The sequence below is a fragment of the Diabrotica undecimpunctata genome, chromosome 2 (assembly GCF_040954645.1).
Source record: "Diabrotica undecimpunctata isolate CICGRU chromosome 2, icDiaUnde3, whole genome shotgun sequence".
NCBI classification, from domain to species: Eukaryota; Metazoa; Arthropoda; class Insecta; order Coleoptera; family Chrysomelidae; genus Diabrotica; species Diabrotica undecimpunctata.
Genome location: NC_092804.1, coordinates 14,447,156 through 14,467,399, shown reverse-complemented (window position 1 = coordinate 14,467,399; position 20,244 = coordinate 14,447,156). Strand labels below are relative to the sequence as shown.

General features: G+C 34.9%; 1 protein-coding gene across 2 annotated transcripts in view; it reads left to right on the top strand.

Moving 5' to 3' along the window:
• Positions 1-20,244, top strand: part of LOC140434227 (uncharacterized) — a 144,133-nt gene that overhangs the window by 85,998 nt on the left and 37,891 nt on the right. For both annotated transcript variants that reach the window (XM_072522326.1, XM_072522325.1), the window contains exons 2-3: positions 5,131-5,260; positions 20,057-20,167. In XM_072522326.1, coding sequence (XP_072378427.1) covers positions 5,131-5,260; positions 20,057-20,167 — 241 coding nt within the window. The remainder of the gene's footprint in view (positions 1-5,130; positions 5,261-20,056; positions 20,168-20,244) is intronic.

Genomic DNA, 20,244 nt, shown 5'->3' with positions numbered 1-20,244 from the left:
CGCTGAAATTCGTTCGGATGAAACTGAAAACTTAAAACCCCTTAACATCTTGTTATTATCAAATTCGGCTACGTTTACCCCATCGGCCATATAGGTTCCTAAACATGGTAAATTTAGGGTGTTCAGAAGGTTGAACAAGGTGAAAAATCTATCAAAGCATAGACACACATCTAGTGACCTTATGGTGTTGACTAGAGTTTCAACAACTCGTTGTCGTAGAGTTCCAGTGGTTGGTGTGGATTCTTTTTCCGAGTAAATATTGAAATCTTGTGAGAGATCCCTTCGTTGCCACATTTTTATACCACTTTTTACTGGTTTCATATGAAGATACTGCTGCAAGTCAGATCTTCCTTTGAACTTAGTCATTGATTCGTCGATGGACGATGGGAACTCTCGGTCCTCGCTTTTACAAAAGTTTGTTTCAAACAAGAAACCACTTCATAGATGTAGTATGTTTTTGACGTATTACTATTTTTTTCAGGATTATTATAGTAGGACTTAGATAGCAGGAATAAACAGCGATCTCTTGAAATAGCTTTTTTTATGGATGAATGCTGCTATTTTTTGGTTGTACACGAAGCAATATGCATAAATAAACTACGCGGAAATAATCAACAGGACGAGAATCTTTATCAATATTTAGTATCGTTATCCCATTTCTGTGGGTAGGAATTTCTTTTTTCGGAGAAAAGTTTGTATTTGGTATAGTTCATTGCGCAGTCGATTCATTTCATCGCATCAGAACTTTCTTCGACGGAAGCATCGACACGGTCAGAGTATTATCAGGTACCTCATCAGAATCTGAGGCAGAATCGTCACCAGGTACATAATAAGACTCTGAGGCAGCATAAGGTTCTTCATCGGATTCATTTTCAGAAATATTTGAGACGTTTTCAATTTCTTCTTGAAGCTCTTTTTGTGTTATAAAACGTCTACGTGCCAATATAAGTCTGCAACCAAACAATACGAATGGGATAAATAAGACCCGGTATAAACTACTACTGGGACACTAGAGTCCCGTTTAGAAAGTATGGTAGAATCGATGAAAACAATATCAAAAGTAAACAATATATATATATATATATATATATATATATATATATATATATATATATATATATATATATCACTAACCTGTGTTAATCAGCAACTAAATTATATATAATCGGTTAAAAAACAGAGAAGCCACTTTTTCTTTACTAAAATTGTATTAGTTATGAGTTGTTGATGCTTTTTAGCATTGATTGTTTAGTTAACATCAATTTATGACGTGATATGTAGGTTGTGGATACTAATAGGTAATGAGTAAGGAATGCGTTCAAATAACCTGGGCTTTAGGGACAAACAGATGCCAGCAGATTTTTTGAAATATGCTTGGACATATACGTCCCCACAGTAATGAAACGGTTAAATATCTCTTGAACTTTTTACGCAAAATTTTAATAGTTAGCAACTAAATAAAAGAAGTTTACTAGCGTAAACTAGAATATCTTGGACATATAATCAGAGGACCAAGATATGAGTTCCTTCGGCTAATTCTCAACGGTAAAATCGAAGGAAAGAAATTGATAGGACGGAAGAAACTCTCTTGGTTGAGGAATTTGCGGCAGTGGACAGGTTTGACAGCGGACCAATTGCTACACGTAGCGCAAGACCGAGATCAGTATAAAAATATTATAAGCAACTAAATAAAATTGTTTAATAAATATTTTTATTTTACACATTATTCTTTAACAAACTGCAAGAGACATGGGACTACAAAAACTTTACTGAAAAATAATTCCAGCAGTACCTACTGCCATAAATGATTACTCCATCAAAATCTTTTAACTAAATCAGATTTAAAAAGAACATACCCAGTTTTATTCATTCTGCAATAAACCGATTTCCTTATAGAATAGAAAATATGAATAATACATGATCGATTTTGTACATACACAAATTTCTCACAGATCTTATTTTTTATATTTCGCTCAAGTCGTGTTGTGAATTTTAAAGAAACTTAACTTTCTCTGCATATTGTGGCAGTATTACAAAATTTTGCAACAAAAAAAACAATGAATTCACTTAGTTAAGGTTGTTAACTGTTTTAATTTTTGATGGGTTTAATCGGTTTATTATGAAACGGAATTTTTAAAGCACGTCTAATGTTCCGGATACAACTTACTGTAATTAGCTGTATAGGACGTAGCATATTAAGCATTTGGAAGGCTTGAATACCCTGCCCTTTCTGCCTAAAAGGTTGTGCTGCAGCCACACTATGTATATTAGGGGAAAGTAGCCGTAATTGTACCGGCGCCAATATTGTACCGCCGCTGTTATTATTCTTTATGAGGAAGCCAGAGCACTCTTATGTCGTTTAGTGGAACTAGTTACTATCTAGAGTTGATTGCTGAAGTTTTACAACGTTCACGTTTGTCGATTTTGTTTTATCGACTTTTTTTTATTTCATGGTGTTTCAATATGGTTTTCTACTTCCATACGGTTACAGCATCTGTAAAGGTATGTGCAAACCATTTTGGTTCATAAATACAAAAAATCATATATTTAGGTGTATAACATTGAGTTGTTTCCCTTTGCTGGACCATTTTTAGGTTAGGAATCGTAGTTCATTTACATAAAGTGCAAGTTTCCCATATAGTACCACGCCGAGTTGCCTATATTGTACCGGTATAATTTTAGATACCATTGGGTATTTCTTCTTCTTAAAGTGCCCTCTCCTCAATGGAGGTTGGCTACTACAATTTTAAACTCTTCTCTATCTTCAGCTGTTCTTATTAGCTGTTCAAAATTTAGCCCTGTCCATTGTCGGATGTTTCTGAGCCACGATAGTCTTTTCCTTCCTAGGCCTCTCTTTCCCTCGATTTTTCCTTTCACTATAAGTTGGGCGTATTGGTACTTATTATTTCTCAGTATGTGGCCTAGGTATGATGTTTTTCTAACTTTTACTGTGTCATTGGGTATTTAAGACCTACTTATTTTCAAAAATAAATAACACACACTGTTCTTGTGTGTTTTAGATGTCCAAGGGAAAATATGGGACTTGAAATGTGAACGACATGAGCCGGGTTCTTTAAACATTACGTAATGGAGACATGGGATTAAATGAATGCTGCAGGCAGTATGGAGTCCCTAAGCCTACCTTGCTCCTTCACGTTAAGAGGACCGATGTCAAGGCAAAGAAGAAATGAAGGCTTTTGGCCGAGGCAGTGTGTTACCAACAGCAATGGAGAAGGAGCTAGTTGATCATATTTTAAAAATGGAGACGTTGATGTTTGGCCCCACGATCCTCACGATAAAATACCACATAATATTAATAAAGAATCCCAAATGGCAGGAAAGAAGTGGTTTTATGCTTTCAAAGCTCGTTATAAGGACATAATCTCACTGAGAGAACCTCAAGCAACGTCCATGATGCGCGAAAAGGATTCAATAAAAGGAATGTTTACGTCTTTTTCGACCTTCTGGAAAAAATTGTTAATAAGAATAATATTGATGCAACTGGCATATTTGACGTTGACGAAACGGGTGTCAGCACTATGCAGAACAAATGCCAAAATTTTCTGGCACAAAAAGGTAAAAGGCAAGTTGGGTCAGTGTCCAGTGGAGAACGTGTCAATACAACAGTTGTTTTCTGTGCGAGTGCTTCAGGAATTTACGTTCCACCTATGCTTATATTTAAGCGTATGCGTATAAACAATGATTTGAGGGTTGGTGCCCCACCAGGGAGTATGGTTGAGATATCAGAATCAGGCTACATGACTAGTAATCTCTTTGTAAAATCACTCCAGCATTTTATTGATTTTATTAATATTTACAGTAGCCTCTCAAAAGCTACTACACTCAATCAGTTGAAAAGTGGCTTCGTTCTAACCCCGGACTATATTTTACACAACTTCACGTAGGTGGCTTAATTTCTGAAGATTATGGGAGAGCAGCAAGCATTGAAATTGCAGTGAATGGTTTCCGAACTAGTGGAGTATGGCCTGTTGATCGCATGGTCTTCAAAGATCGTGACTTTTGTGCGGCTGAAAATTTAAATGACCTTGAAGACAGTGAAACTCGGGAAGATGGTCAATATGAAGAGTCTAATAAGACAAACAAGGAACCACTTATGTCTACAACAGGAGCTAATGTAGAGAAATAATCTGGCCTGAACTACCTAGTCCTAAAGAGAGTTTAGCTACGAGTACTACACCCACTAGGCCTACTAAAAAAACTCGTGAAGCAAGTCCAAAACTTAAAATTTCAAATGATTTAATTTCCCCGATACGGAAGCCTCCTCCAAAATCCAAGAAGGGAACAGCACAAAAGGCAATGGTTTTGACGGAAAGTCCCTATAAAAATGAATTAGAAGTAGCTACATATCTACAGTTAACGCAGGAACAGATAAAACAAACAAAAATGAAATTGAGGAAGGTTAAACCGAAATCGTCCAAGAAACTTGTAGGTGCTCCAAAAATAAAACTATAAGATAAAACTAGTCTTAAAAGTAACAAAGACGCTGTCAATAAAAACTTAACAAAAAAGGAATGTGAAAATCCTACAGAGTCTGTTCTTCTGAATGCCGCGTCAAGCTCAAATCAACCTGACATTGTTATAGATATGTGTGTTGATGAGTGGTTCTGTTTAATTTGCGAGGAAAAAAGAATTGAAGACATGATCCAATGCACCAAATGCCGTTCATAGAGCCACGAACTTTGTGCAGGTGTCCAACCTGGAACCCAAACTTTCTTACCGAAACGTTAATATTAGTATTAATTTTTGAAGAAACCAACAAAAATAGTTTTTGGGTGTATATCTCTTAATCTTGATTGATATATCGATTCTATAATTTTCATAGTGCAAAACATTTGGTTTATAAACATAAGTAGATCCAAAATGGCAACTATATCTAAAACCCAAATCATTTAAATTTGATAACTTTTTGATAGATTTTTCCAGGATTATAATAAAATGACAAACACTTGTTTGTTTTCACATTTCGTTAATTATGTTTTAGTATATTCAATGTGTTCCTCTAGATCAATTTTTTCTTTGTATTTCTTTGTTTTTATTTGTATTTATTTTACCATAATTGCAAAGAAGACGAAAAAGTTAAAAAAACTTAAAATTTCTTTTTCTTTTCAGAATTATCTAAGTAAACATTCAGATCCGCAAAGCCAGGCGTTGTTAGAAAATGTGAATTCAAAATATTACTACTATACGAGAACAAAAGGATTATTCAGGATATGTTACCCAAAGGAAAGGCCGCCTACTGGTAAGTCCTGCATAAGAAATAGGTTTAGAATATTAAATACATCATTTTTCCTGAAAAACATAAAATTAATCATAAGTATCTAATAACCAGTAGCGTCTCAACCTTCAGCAGATGTAAGACGTATTTACAGTGATTCAGTTTGTATATACGTGTACCTACTATTCCCTATAGTTTGTGTGGATAAATATATGTGACTACTTAGATAATAACTAACATAGACTTTGGTATATTTCACGTTTTTTTTAAAAAACCTTTTCAAAAACCCTTTTAGTTGCCGAGATATAGATGATGGGGTAGTTTTTGGGGAATGGTTAATATACCAATCAACAGCCATTAAATAGCAATAAAATATGTCGCAAAGATGGGCATTGTACCCATTTTCCTTTCCGAGATATAACTAGGGCTGCATAGCCATCGTTTCTTGGAAACGGTTGCAGCAATATATTGTTTCTTGGCGTAAAACTTTGGCAATAAATTATCAATCAATTCCTTACGGTTCGCTTTTTATCCGATATCTCGTTTTTCCGGGGGTGTGTTTTGAGCTAGGGGATAATGGGGTAGTTTTTAGGGATTGGTTAATATACCAATAAACAGCAATTAAATAGCAATAAAATATGCCGCCAAGATGGGCCCTGTACCCTTTTTCCTTGCCGAGATATAGCTTGACTATGTGAGCTTTAACGTAAAGTTAGCATACCCACTGTTTCTAGTGAACGGCTAAGCAATATTTTTTTACAGCATATATCTTACTCATATAAAGTTAGATATACTGCCGATAACATCGTAAAAGAAACCGTTGTCTAATATTTAGCATTTACCTCTCTTCACGGTATCAAGCAAAAGAAACAAACAAAAGACAAACGTGGATTAACCAAAAACCCAACAAAAAAACCGAAGGAGGTAGATGATTGTGTGATTAATCATATTAAATCTTTCAAGGGTGCGAAAGCCATTACAGCAGAAACAAAAGCAGTAAATTATACTTACCTGATGAACTGAATATTAAAAAAATGTATGAAATGTATAAAGCTCTTCAAAGTCCCATTGTTTCATATGAGTTTTATAGAGGGATATTTAATACAAAATTCAACATTTCCTTCGGGTATCCACGCAGTGATACATGCAGTGAGTGTGACAAATCCTTAGCAGAAATGAAGTCACTTAAACAAGTTTCAAGGCAAGAAATAGAAGCACAGATTGGAAAGTTACATATTGCCAATAGTGTACACAAAGGAAAAGCTGAAGCTTTTTATGAAATAAAGAGATCTGTCCGTAAGAAAGCAATGAAAATAGTTAAAATGGAGGTCATTGCTTTAGACTACCAGAAGAATCTAAATCTTCCTAATATTACAACAAATTATGTATACTATAAAAGACAATTAACTTTCATTTCTTTTAATATTCATGTGATGTCAACTAATCAGCCAATTTTTTATTGCTATCCAGAGACAGTTGGAGGAAAAGCTCAGATGAAGTTGTCTCATTTCTTCATAATTTTATATTTTCGTGTCTTAACGAAAACGTACGCCACTTAGCCATATTTTGTGATTCATGTGACGGACGAAATAAAAACTTTAAAATGTTATTGTAAAGTTTTCTTGTAGCAGCTTGAGGCTATCAAACATTACTGTCACTTTTCCAATGCGTGTGGATTCGTATTTACAGTGTGATCGAGACATGGCGTTGGTATGTTAAAAAACAAAAGCTGAAGATCCCCAAGAATGTGGAAACTACCGTGGAATCACGCTTCTGAATGCAGCATACAAAATAATGTCTAATGCCATTTATGAAAGACTTAGACCACACACTGAAAAAATAGTTGGCAAATACCAAAGTGGATTCTCTAAACAGAAGTCATCAATATACCAGATATTTGTTCTGCGACAGATCCTCGAAAAAACAAGTGAATATAACATCGACACTTATCATCTCTTCATAGACTTTGAAAGGGCATATGACCATATAAACCGAGAATTCTTAATAAAAGCAATGAAAGAATTTAAAATACCAACATAACTAATATAACTGATAAAAGAATCTCTAAAAGTAGAAAGTAGAATCTGGATACAAAATGAATTAACGGAAACAATAGATGTGAAAAAGGGACTACGCCAGGGAGACGCTCTATCATGCATCTTGTTCAACATCGTACTCGAGAAAATACTGAGGGACACAACAGTCAATACACGAGGAACAATCATTAATAAAAGCGTGCAAATACTAGCATTTGCAGATGATGTTGACATAATCGCAAGATCAAGAAGAGAAATGATAGAGGCATACAACCAAATAAAACGAGCTGCACAAAATAGTGGTCTTAAAATCAATCAGACCAAAACAAAATAATATGCAGGTAAGTAAAAATGCAGAAATAAGGCAGCCACAAAATATAACAATAGGAGAATACAACATTGAGGGGGTAAAAAACTTAATATACTTAGGATCCCTAGTCACGTCTGATAATAACGTTACGGAGGAAGTGAAGAGGCGAATATTTATTGCAAATAGATGTTACCATGGCTTAATTAGGCAACTAAGATCAGATAACGTCGCAAGAAAAACAAAATTTCAAATATATAAAACCCTAATAAGACCGGTACTCACATACGGCTCAGAAACCTGGACACTCACTAAAAGAGAGGAAACGTTGTTCCGCCTTCGAAAGAAAAATCTTGCGACACATATATAAGGGCACAAAAGAAAACGGAATATGGCGTAGAAGATACAACTCTGAACTATACAAAATATACCAGGATCCGGATATTATAACATTCATTAAAATAGGACGGCTGCATTGGATAGGACATGTAGAAAGAATGGAAGAAGGCGAAATACCAAACAAAATATTCAAACAGATGCCAGTAGGAAAAAGAACAAGAGGAAGACCGAAGCTTAGATACTTAGAACAAATAGAAAATGATATAACAACCTTAAAAATAAAAAACTGGAGAAAAAAAAGCACGAAACAGATCAGAATCGAGAAGAATCCTAGAACAGGCCAAGACCCAAAAAGGGTTGTCGAGCCAGCGATGATGATGATGAAGAAGATCCTCAAGATTGGATTACTGAGATTTGTACGTGCAGGACCAAGCCTTCTCCATTTCGGGTGATTGAAGTAGATCATCTAATGATTAGGGATTGTTCAACACTTCTGGATTGTTATTATAAAAAGAAATGTCGCCAAAAGTAAGTTTTTAAAATGTGGTGCTCTAAACCTTTAAAACCAGTTTTCTCACTAGTGTACTTGATTGAAATTCCCCCTTTTTGCAGTTTACTCTTCATATTATATTATTAAAATTGGCTATATATCATTACTATCATAAAGCAGTTTAATTAGTTTATTATAGCTATTAACGAATCTAACACATTTTGAAATTTTGCATTGTTTAGTACATAGTTTATTATAAGCTCTCACCAGCTTAAAATATAGACATGCATATAAGGTTAGAATAATATAATCTAGTTTAATCTAATGTAGCATTACTTTCCATTTTATTAAGATCACATAATTCACAACTTTATACTTTCATTACCGTGTTCCGAAAATTCACCACTGCGATACATATCAATAGAAGAAAACTAATAATTTATGATACGTTTTATAATTACAACGTGGAAACCAAAATCGGCATTGTTTTCTAAACAATCGTATGTTTTTTTGTTTCTCGTAGATATATGAGAAATGTCAATTTTGGTCTTTTCACAATGCAGCTTCGTAACTGTTTTAAGAATGCGACAAGAATTCGTGAGAATTAAAGCAAACGTACTTTATGTAAATCACCCTTTTCTTCACTTCATTACAAATGCTGCTTTATTTGTGTTACAATCAAAAACAAATTAAAAGTTTCTAATTGAATGAAATTTACATTTAGGTTTCGCGCTTTTCTATATGTTAATGTTTTTTATCGCCTAGTAGTAAAACTGGGTTTTAAAAGTTTAAAATGCAAAAATTATGGATAATATGAAAATGAACTTGACAAACAAGAATTTTAATACAAAAATATCAAACTATAAAATATAAAAATACAAAGTATACTTAACTCTAAACAGAAGGCCCAGAGCCCCTCTTCTAAACTTTTTAAGTCAAACTTTTTGAAATCCTAATGCATGTAAATCAATATGATTTGTGAATTTTTTAAGTTTAATTTTAATTTAAATCCATTCTTCTTCTTCTTCCTTTGCCCTATCCGTTTCGGACGTTGGCTATTAACAAGGCTATTTTGACTTTGTTTACGGCACCTCTGAACAGTTCGGTCGATGTTAGTCCGAACCATTGTCGCAGGTTATGCATCCATGAGTGTCGTCTTCTTCCCGGTCCCCTCCTACTGTCGATTCTTCCTTGGACTATTAACTGCAGCAGCCGGTACTTAGTATGCCTCATGACATGTCCGAAGTACTCAAGCTTCCGTTTCTTTACGGTGAAGATTATTTCTTTGCTTTTGCCTATTCTCTGCATTACTTCCACGTTAGTGATGTGGTCTGTCCAGGATATCCGAAGAATACGGCGATATATCCACAGCTCAAAGGATTCTAGTTTCTTCAGGGTGGCTTCCGTTGTGGTCCATGCCTCTGCTCCATAGAACAAGACCGGGAAGACATAACACTTGACCAGTCTTAATTTTAGTCCCATTGACATTTTGCTTGTGAACCACTTTTTCATATTGTTGAACGCGTTTCGCGCTTTTTCAATTCGTGATCTTATTTCTGTTGACTGGTCCCATTTTGTGTTGACTGTGGTTCCAAGGTATGTGTATGTCTCCACTTGTTCTATTTTTCGGTTGTTTAATGTCAATTGCATCGGAGGTTGTTGTGTTCTGCTGATGAGCATGCATTTAGTTTTGGTTGTATTGAGTTCTAAACCATATTCTTTAAATCCCTTAAACTTTAATATCATCCAAGACGAGGTTTTCTGTGGCAAAAAGATTCTTTGTCTAATGTCATCTCTCTCTCTCTCTCTCTCTCTCTCTCTCTCTCTCTCTCTCTCTCTCTCTCTCTCTCTCTCTCTCTCTACATCCAAGGCGAGAAGTTTGTCGCTGTTCCTTATACTCTTTTATACTCCCGGGTGGAAGAACAGACACGTGGTAAAGCACTTCATTCTCTTGGAGCTGAGAAATTAACTCCGAAGGCGAAAGAGCTAAATTAGTCAACGGCATTAAGATGTGGAAAGCCACGGGATGACTACTACATTAAAGATCCGCATGGATATCCTTAGTAAAAATCATCATAGACCCACTAGTCGATAATTTACTTAATGATCATGGAGCTCGGAATCCAAGATCCGGCAGAGGAGGACAATCAAATTTAGACGACAGGGCCTCTCAGGTCGTCATCAAGGTAAATCCCTGTCACACAAATAGGAATAACTCTATAGCCTTGAAAATTGGAACATGGAACGTAAGAAGTTTATACCAATCTGGCAAACTAGATATCACTGTGTCGGAGATGTACAGAATGAAGATTAACATACTGGGGCTTAGCGATATACAATGGACTGAATCAGGAATATGTAACACCAAAAATGGAACAATGTATTATTCCGGTAACAACAACTCCAACCACAGGCAGGAAGTTAGCATTATAGTCGATAAAAATTCTCAAAAAGCTGTTTGTAACTTTGTTCCCTACTCTGATCGAGTATTGATGCTGTCTCTCAACTCTCCTTTGAAACGTAAAATCTATATAATCCAAGTATATGCTCCCACTGCAGACACGGATGAAGACACCATAGAGAACTTCTATGTCTTAAGAGTATAGGCACAAAATTTCGGGCCAATGCTTTTTAAATGCATTCATTATTTTGAATCCTGAGAAAACTAATAAGTATTTTTGAAAAATTTAAAAGGAATAAAAGATTACATTATTACCGAGGGCCGAAAGTCCCTGAAAACTTCTATAATGTAGATAATCTATAATATAAACACCATTTAGAGTTATTTCTTGCGAGGACCAGGAAGTTTCTTTTTCCTTTGTATACAAAAAGTTGTCAAAACAAATTTTTTTCTTTTCATTTTTTTGGAATCTAAAAACGAAGAGTAGCCGAAAAAATATTCGATAATATGTAAATTCGATAAAGCAAGAAATGCTTGCCCCTAATAAGAACCTGCGATTTCTTCTAGTTTCCACTACGACTGAGATATCTACAAAGATACCTGCTGGTTTTAGGACGTTATACTTAATTAAAATAATAATATAATCTCGTGCATGAAAACTAAATTGTATATACTTTCGCTGAAATAATTTATTAAGTCTGTATTTAAATTTATATTAAAATCACGACCTGAAGCCAAAGTCAGTCGTGAGAATAAGAGTATGAAAGTAAAATTTTATTTTATTAAGTATATTAATCAAGGTAAAATGCTTGTTAGAATGGGGGCGCTTAAGATAAAACTTTATACGCCAAAGAAAAAAACTATTACATGTTTATTGGTCCGTTGACCTTTGAGTGACTTTGAGTTTGTTATCTCTTTCTTTAGTGTCCAAGTTCCGCATCCCTATGTCATGATTGGTAGTATACACTGCTCGCATGCTTTTTTCTTCAGAAGGAGTGGCATCTTCGATTTAAATATAACTGCATTTCTACCAAAAGATGCCCGATCCAGTTTCATTCTTCTGTTGATTTCTAGGAGTAAGGAGCCAGATTTATGTAATAATTGCTGCTATGTCTATGGTCGCCGTCTGTTTTGAATTTATTTATTACACTGACATGTTTTATTGTAGCAATCTTGTTAGTTAGAATGAAGTAAATTTCGTTCTTAGTGGTTCCATTTGGTGCTACCCAAGTCCATTTCCTGTTCGATTTTTTCTTAAAGAATGTATTTGCAATTGGTCTGTTTTGGTAGTGTGCAAACTGAATCAGTCTTCCTCCCCTTTCATTTCTCTCACCGATTCCATACTTTTCCATGACTTGTTCCTTACTTACTTGTTATGTTACTGTGCAGTAATCCTTGGGGGTATATTTGTATATTCTATCTCTTTGATAGATGTAAGATTAAGCTAGCTACTCTATCCGAGATACTAGTTATTTTTACTACTCTTTGTTTCCATTTCTTGTTGATTAGGAATCCAATATCGCCTGTTCTGCCCCTTAATGTTCCTCGGTAGTAGAATGTGTTTCCTGACGCTAATTGCAATAGCTCTTTACCTTTCCGTCTTACTTCGCTGATTCCTATGAAGTCCCATTTTATATTTTCAGTTTCTTTTTCCAGTTCTACAAGTCTGGATTGATTTGATATATGTCACTATATAAAGCGTTGTTGTTTTATTTTGGGTATCGTTTTGGACTCAGCAGATTCTTAGCACCCTCTGCCCTCCTGGCGTGATCCCGAAAGCTACCCAGTTCAGGGACATTTGCATCTACAGAGAATGAGGGCCATAATATGAATGTGTCTTTCGTGTTAGGGGTTGTGGGGCGTACTTTACCACGATGCTTTAATGCGGGTTAATGCGGTAATGAGTAATATTTTGCGCCTTCACCTCGTTCCAAGACCTTGCCCTCTCAGCTCTCCAAGTTTGTGTTGAGTCTTCTTTTTTTTTACTTGAGGATTCCAATCTAGTCTTTGTAATACAGCAGTTAAATTTACTAAGTTTGTGATCGATCCAGTCCTACTTGCTGTACTTTATTTCATTCTCTATCCCCTTCTGTACGGTCAGGTGTAACAGATCTTAGTTTCTGATAGTTTTAGGCCAAAAAGATACCAACAATTCTTCGTAGACAGTTGTTAACAAAGTCCTGTAGTTTGTCTATAAGGATTTTTGCCACTTTCCAGGTTTCACATCCGTAGAGTAGAACAAACTTGCCATTTGACTGGAATATTCTAATCTTTGTGTTTATGCTATACTGGCCAGACTTCCAAACAGGGTTGAGCATGCTAAATGCTTGTTGAGCTTTTCGTATTCTCATACGAATATCGTCTTTCGTGCCTCCACTTTTAAGGTTTGTAGAATTGTGCACCTTTCCAATCTGTTAGTTATTAATAGTAAATAGTATGTTATTTCTTGCATTGATTCTTATGGATTTGGTTTTATTAATATTATTTTCAAACCTACTTTACTGGCTTCAGTAGAAAATGTTACCAATTGGTCACATCTTGGAACTTTTGCCCTAAGAGGCAGATATCATTGGCGTATTGTAAATCGCGTGTGCATGTGGTTAACGTCCATTGTATGTGTCTAGTGTCGGAGACTCGTTTGGAGAAAAAGTATTCTATAGCTATATTGAGAAGTAACATAGAAAGCCCGCATCCCTATCTCACTATAATCAATATATCAAATCCGTCATTGATCCCATAGCGCTTTAGCAACTTACTTTTTTGATATTTTTGACACCATTGCTGATATTTTCTCCACTAGTAGTTCTAATGATTTTTTGTCATATTTTTCGTTTAATAGACTGTCGACCTCTACTAGTAGTATCTTTTTCACATCATTGTCGTGTCCTATCACGTTATTATTGTTATTGTTTTATTATTTATACCTCAGATACATCTAAGCTGTTTAAAATATTATACTTTCTTTGCTGTATGTTCACTCATTATATATCTTCCCTTCACCGTATGCTTTACCTTTTAGCTCCCTACTTTAGCTTCTTTAACTTGTGCCACAGTTAATTTTTCGCCATTTTTAGCAAGATTGGCATCTGAGAATAAAATGAGTTAAATCAGATGATATCGAACATTTTAACTTTATACCTTCATAGTAACAAAAATTTACATGTTTTTTCCATATTTTTAAATCACCATCCTGTATTACGAATAATAGAAAAATACTACCTAACAATCACTCTTTAGCAAATGACCCGTAGTATAACTCGAATGCCCAACAACAAATTACTATGCTCGTTGTAAATCAACAAGTAGAAAACACATTTATGTTGCCTGGGCAATCATTATTCATGAAAGGAATTAAGATTTTGATACGCCGTGTGGAGACTTAAATTACTGTAGAAAAACTCGCTGGTATCTAATAGCTAACAGTAGCAGTGGTCATTTATCCGTAAGGTAGATATCTCGAATCGCTTAGAACCAGATAAAAGTGGATTAAATAAAAAATATATACCGTGATTTGACGATATGTAGGCAGGAAATATAAGAAAAGGTTGTTGGCGATATTAATTGAATCGCTCAGAGGAAGAATGAGCCAATTAAAATATGTGAAGAAAGTTCAATAAAATAACTAATTGGGGGAACAAGCGGTCTTCATTTCTATAATTTTAATGGGTTTTTAGTTAATGCCTTGTTAATGTATTTAGACCAAGAAATCAGTTTTTCTCAGGTCATCGCAGTAGGCAGGTATTTGTTTCTGTATCCCACTTTTCACCATTCTCCAAAACACTCTTAACCCTTTGCAGCCCGAATTATGCTATTTGCATTAAAATGTATTTCTCAACAAAAATTGTGTTATTTATCGTAAAATTTAACACCAAAAATTGGAAATAATATTTTTTTATGACAACTTTTTGGAGTTTGGAGGTGGTTCCATGGTGGAACCACAGGGAAATAAGTATGAATTAAAAAAAGTTATTTATTTCGCATGAAAACTACAAAAACAATTACAACCACAGGAAAATAAGTATGAATTCAAAAAAGTTATTTTTATTTTTTATGAAAACTTGAAAAGCAATTAGATTTATCCGTGAGACAAAGCCCAACTTTACATGAGGAACAGTGCCATCTAGTTCTATGAGGTTGGTTTCTAGTGCTACAGTGAGCACATCGAACTTTATTGCCATGAATGGGCATATGAGCAGCTTTGTCGGTGCGTATTTCAATGGGAACCTGAATTTTAAATTTATTCGGCACTTCTGCTTTTGAACTTGGTCTTCCTCTTTGGGGAGTGGAAGGATCAGCACCTATCAAACCTGCAGATACTGCTAAACGAAAAACTTTGAGAGTAACTGATGGTGTTTGAGATCTTTCTTTGAATATGATATATGCGTTTACAATTGTTAGATCAATAAAATGCCAGAAAATTCGATGCCACCATTTTTTAGATTTACGATCTATTGCATAGCAAGCCTTGTACATATCTGATTTATCTACGTAACCCATATGTTTATTATAATCTGTCACTACTGTAAGACCAGTGAAAGTTTTTTTGGAGCCATCTTTTTGCTTTCTTGAGATTTCCTGCATATCTTCAGGGTTATGAAAATTGCTCAAGAAATGAACAGATTTGTTATCCATCCATTTTGTTGCCAATATGCCCCCATTACTAATTTTCCAACATGTGTCACCACGTTTCATTGATTTATCGTTAGAGAAATCTTTGGGAAAAAATTTAGTATTCAGCTTTGCTGTTCCACAAGCATATATATATTGGGCCCGTAGTTCTTCTAAGAGTAGATAAGAAGTAAAAAAATTGTCCATATACACTTCATGACACTTACCAGCAAGACTACTTGTTAAATCTTTGACCACTCTAGCCCCTAACCTTTTTTCTGCAAGATCACCTGTTTTACCTGTATAAATCTGGAATTGCGAAACAAAACCAGATTCATTTGCTCGCACCCATACTTTATAACCCCTTTTTGTCGGTTTTTTCGGCATGTATTGTCGTAGTGAGCTTCGCCCCTTGAACTTAATCATTCCTTCGTCAACTGACTGGCATTTACTGGGATTATAATACTTATCAAATGTTTCCGTCAATCTATCTATCATTGGTCTTATTTTATACAATTTGTCATAATCATTAGAACCTTTTTTAGGAGCAATAAAGTTGTCATTTAGGTGCATGTTACCCAAAAACCAATCAAACCGATTTCGAGACATAGCAGATGATATATAGGTGTCCCGTAAATCAGTTCTTGCAGACCAATAATCTCTGTAGCTTGGATCTTTTTTTATACCCATAAGAATATTGATTCCTAAGAAACATTTCATTTCTTCTTTTGTTGTTGGAATATATTGTTTATTTTTTTGGGTTGCATACAACTTGGTCTGAAATACTAATGTATCCAAAAGCTCCTCTGAAAAAAGAAGCATAAATATATCCAGCGGTTCTTCTATCTCTTCGGGCACATTAGGACCTACATCACTTACAAAAACTGAAGGACTCTTACCAAATTTTTTTGAATCATCGGACCAAACAACTACCTTTTCTTCATTCTTAGGTTTCTTTTTACCTTTGTTTTGTGTATTTGTGTCTTGTATTTTTTTTGTTAGTTTTCTTTTCCTATTGACTCCAGTTTCGTCTTCACTTGATTCTTGATTACTTGATTCTATTTCAATGTCCGTACCAGTGTCTTCATTTTCCGCAGTATTTTGTATTTCTTGAAGATCATCTTCAATAACAAATGATTCATCATTGGTATCATCGGGAGGTTCATCCTCTCGTCCATCATCATCTGAATCTATTTCGGAAGCTTCTGATTCTTCTCCGGATGGTATCTCTTCAATAAGTTGAAATACCTCATCAGCTTCTAGAGCTTCAAGCTCTCTAAAGAAACGGTTTCCTGAAACAATAAAAACAAATATTTATATTATGCTAATAATAGGCTTTGTGGGTCCACATGGAACCACATATTTTGAAAGCAAAAAACAACATATTTATGAAAAAATATAAGAACTTTTTTGTAACAACTCTAAAATAACATCAATATGTATATATTTATGATCCACTTACCTGACATATCTTTTATTTGCGTAGTTGAAATAAAAAAATTCGTTATGCGTGACAAAAAGTAAACATACATCTACCGCTCCTTGAAACAAACTGAAGCCACCGAGAGAGAAAGTCGCCGCATTAGCGATCTAAAACACAAAATGGTAGGGGACACCGGTCTGAACGTGGTTCCGGCAAGCGTTTACTGGGAAAGGTTTTAGAAATTTATGTATTTGTGGTTCCGCTGTGGAACCACTTGCCCGAAAAGGGTTAAATAATTCAATTTTTAGAGGATTTAGAAAAAAAAGCAGCCATTCCACTTAATGTTGAAAAAAAAATTTTCCCTTCTTTGATCTGCATGAGCGATTGGGATAAAACTAAGTTTAGTTTGTGGGAAAAACAATGTATAAGTATCGCACTATTACATGTTTCTCGCACTTTCAATTGTAGACCCCTAAATGCTCAGCCATAACCGCAGCGCCGTCATCTTCTTCTTCTTCAGGTGCCATCTCCGCTACGGAGGTTGGCAATCATCATAGCTTTTTTAATTTTTAGTAGCTCTAAATAGTTTTTTTTTGAGCTGCATCCAAACCATTCTCTCAGGTTCTTAAGCCATAAAATTCGTCTTCTTCCGATGCTTCTTCTGTCATCTATCTTTCCTTGCATTATGAGTCGCAGGATGCCATACTTCTCGCCCCGCATCACATGTCCGAGATACTGTAGCTTTCTTTCTTTAATTGTAAGTTCAACTCCCTTCTCTTTACCTATTCTTCTCAGTACTTCATTGTTCGTAACTATATCTACCCAGGAAACCCTCATAATTCTTTTATAGGTCCACATTTCAAAGGCGTTAAATCGTCTCATTGTGTCTAGATTTAACGTCCATGATTCCATTCCAGCGCCATCATAACTTTAGGCAATTAGCTTGTCATTACCATTAATGGATTTTAAAAGTTCACAAACAATTTTATATAATGCGTCTGCCGTTCTATCTTCTGATACATTTATAAAACCTAAAATTGGTAACATCAGTTGTTTCATCTAAAATAATTGCAATGAAGCGTTTTTGTTTAATGTAATCAAATATTTTGTTTGAAACTACTGTCGAAATAGCAGAAATCAAATCATTCTGAATTCGATTTGAGGTGTCTTGAAACACACTGGACTGTTCTGAGTTTTTAAACAAGGATCGTACTTAGAAATTAGTGAAACAACATCCATATAATTGCCCCTATTTGCTGATGTACCGGTTTCGTCGTTCATCGAAACATAAAAAACACACAGCGTCAATAAGTCTTTTTAGCATGTCTCTATTTTTATCAACTAATTCATTATGTTTTTGATGACGTACTTTTAATGAATTATCCAAAGTGTGTTCTATTCTATTTTGTTCTATGACATGTCGTTTCACTACCTTATGAAAATTGTTTAAATCACCAAAACCACTATGATTCCAAACACCATTTTCATTCACAAAGAGCAAACAACGCCAGCAAAAGAGTTTATTCCTAAATCCACAACCAGTTAGCCACTCGTATTGTTCGTAAGATTTTTCCGAATTAAAATGACCGATACAAGTTTTTATTTTTTTTCATTTCAGGCTTCGACCTACCTTTAATTAAAAAAACAGTAATACCTCAGCTTCTTTTATCAATTATTTTATTATTTTATTGATAATAATATCTAGGCCAGCCTTGGTATATTCTTCTTGTAGTTTCTTCATCATATAACTGAGGTTTTCTTGGTCTTGTGCAATCCCTAATTGATCGTCTGCAAAGCTTAACGTATATAGGTATTCGTTTCGTACCGGTAGTCCCATGCCTTTTTCTTTTCCATGCAGTCAAGGCTTACTCTAAGTATATTTTGAATATAATATAGTACTAATTGATGGATTCGACCGTTACTTGATGGAAATTCATTTTATGTAACAATAAAACACTGAAAACTTTGTTTTCAAAACTTCCACAAATTTTTATTTTAAATTCTTATCACTACAGCTGTTTCGGCTAATTGCCTTTCTCAAGTGATCTGTTTTTGGCATGGGTTTACACTTTATAGTCTCTAATGAAATAAGTTGAGGAGGGGAGAACTGTTTCTCTCAAGCTGGTCATTCAGAATTATATCTGTGTTTTTTAATTTGTTGCCAAGCCAGTTGTGACCAAGCCAGTTTAGTCTTTGTGACTTAGACCAAATCTAACAATATCTGCGCTCTGCATTAGTACATCCAGCTCGTGGTTCATTTTAATTCTCCACGAACCATCGCTGCATTGGGTAGGTCCAAATATATTCCTTAGTAACGTTACCGTTACTGGACTTACCGTTTGATTTTAAGCGTCTACAATTTTCCGTGCGTTTAGCTTTTACAATGACGATAAACAAATCGCAAGGGCGGCAACCGTTGGAAGAAGTTTCTGAAATTAACTTTTCCATAATTCCATTATCCAAGGCTTTTTATTGGGATTGTTAACCCTAACCTACCCTAATCCTCCCCCTTTATCAACCAGTCTTGGGATTGGCTATGGCGGAATTAGGTTCAATTTAATTTATAATAATAGTAACAACTGAAATCTTGTGAAAGTAAATCTTGTTTTAACTTAACTAACCAAAATAAAACGCATACACACGTCTGCTTTTTGCGCGTTCTAGCGGAAAAGTGGCTTTAATGACGACGGCGCGACAATAAGTTAGAATTGAGTTAGAAACTAAGTGAATAAAGTTTTAAATTCCGGTTAAAACATTGTGCTACTACTTACCTTTGTTGCTACTAGCCTCTCGCGCCCGTACGTTGTTCATTCAACTTCTATTGTATACGTAGGTCATTACGTTGTATTATAGTAATTCATTTATTTCACCGTCATTATCTGCAGTATTGGAGTTACTATGAATTAGACCTTGACAGTGTAATACATTCCATTATCCATTATAAGGGTTATAGCATAGTAGCACGGTCAAGACCACGACCAATTTTAACATTTACTCAAATCCAAGGGTGCGCACTAGAAAGAATTAGTAGTGATCGCCATGTCGGTAGCGAAATATTTCAATTCATGGCCAGTGTCATTTAAGTGCTGTTAAAGTTGTTAACCTATTTTTTCTTAAAAAATGAAGATTTGAAAAAATTGTCGCCTTCAGAGTATAATCATAGGTACTTTATAGTTTTTTCCACAATTAAACAGCGTTTTTTATTTTCTGTTGCAGTAAAGACATACTTGAGCCCATTGGAAACACATTGCAACAATGTAAATTACTATATTCCCGATGAAAATAACGATACCAAGGACTTCACCGATGATGCTTGGACAAGACTACGTGAGTATTTCTTATAATTATTTTATTTATGTAAACTATAATATCACTGTGTAGCTTTATCTTGTAATATAAGTTTT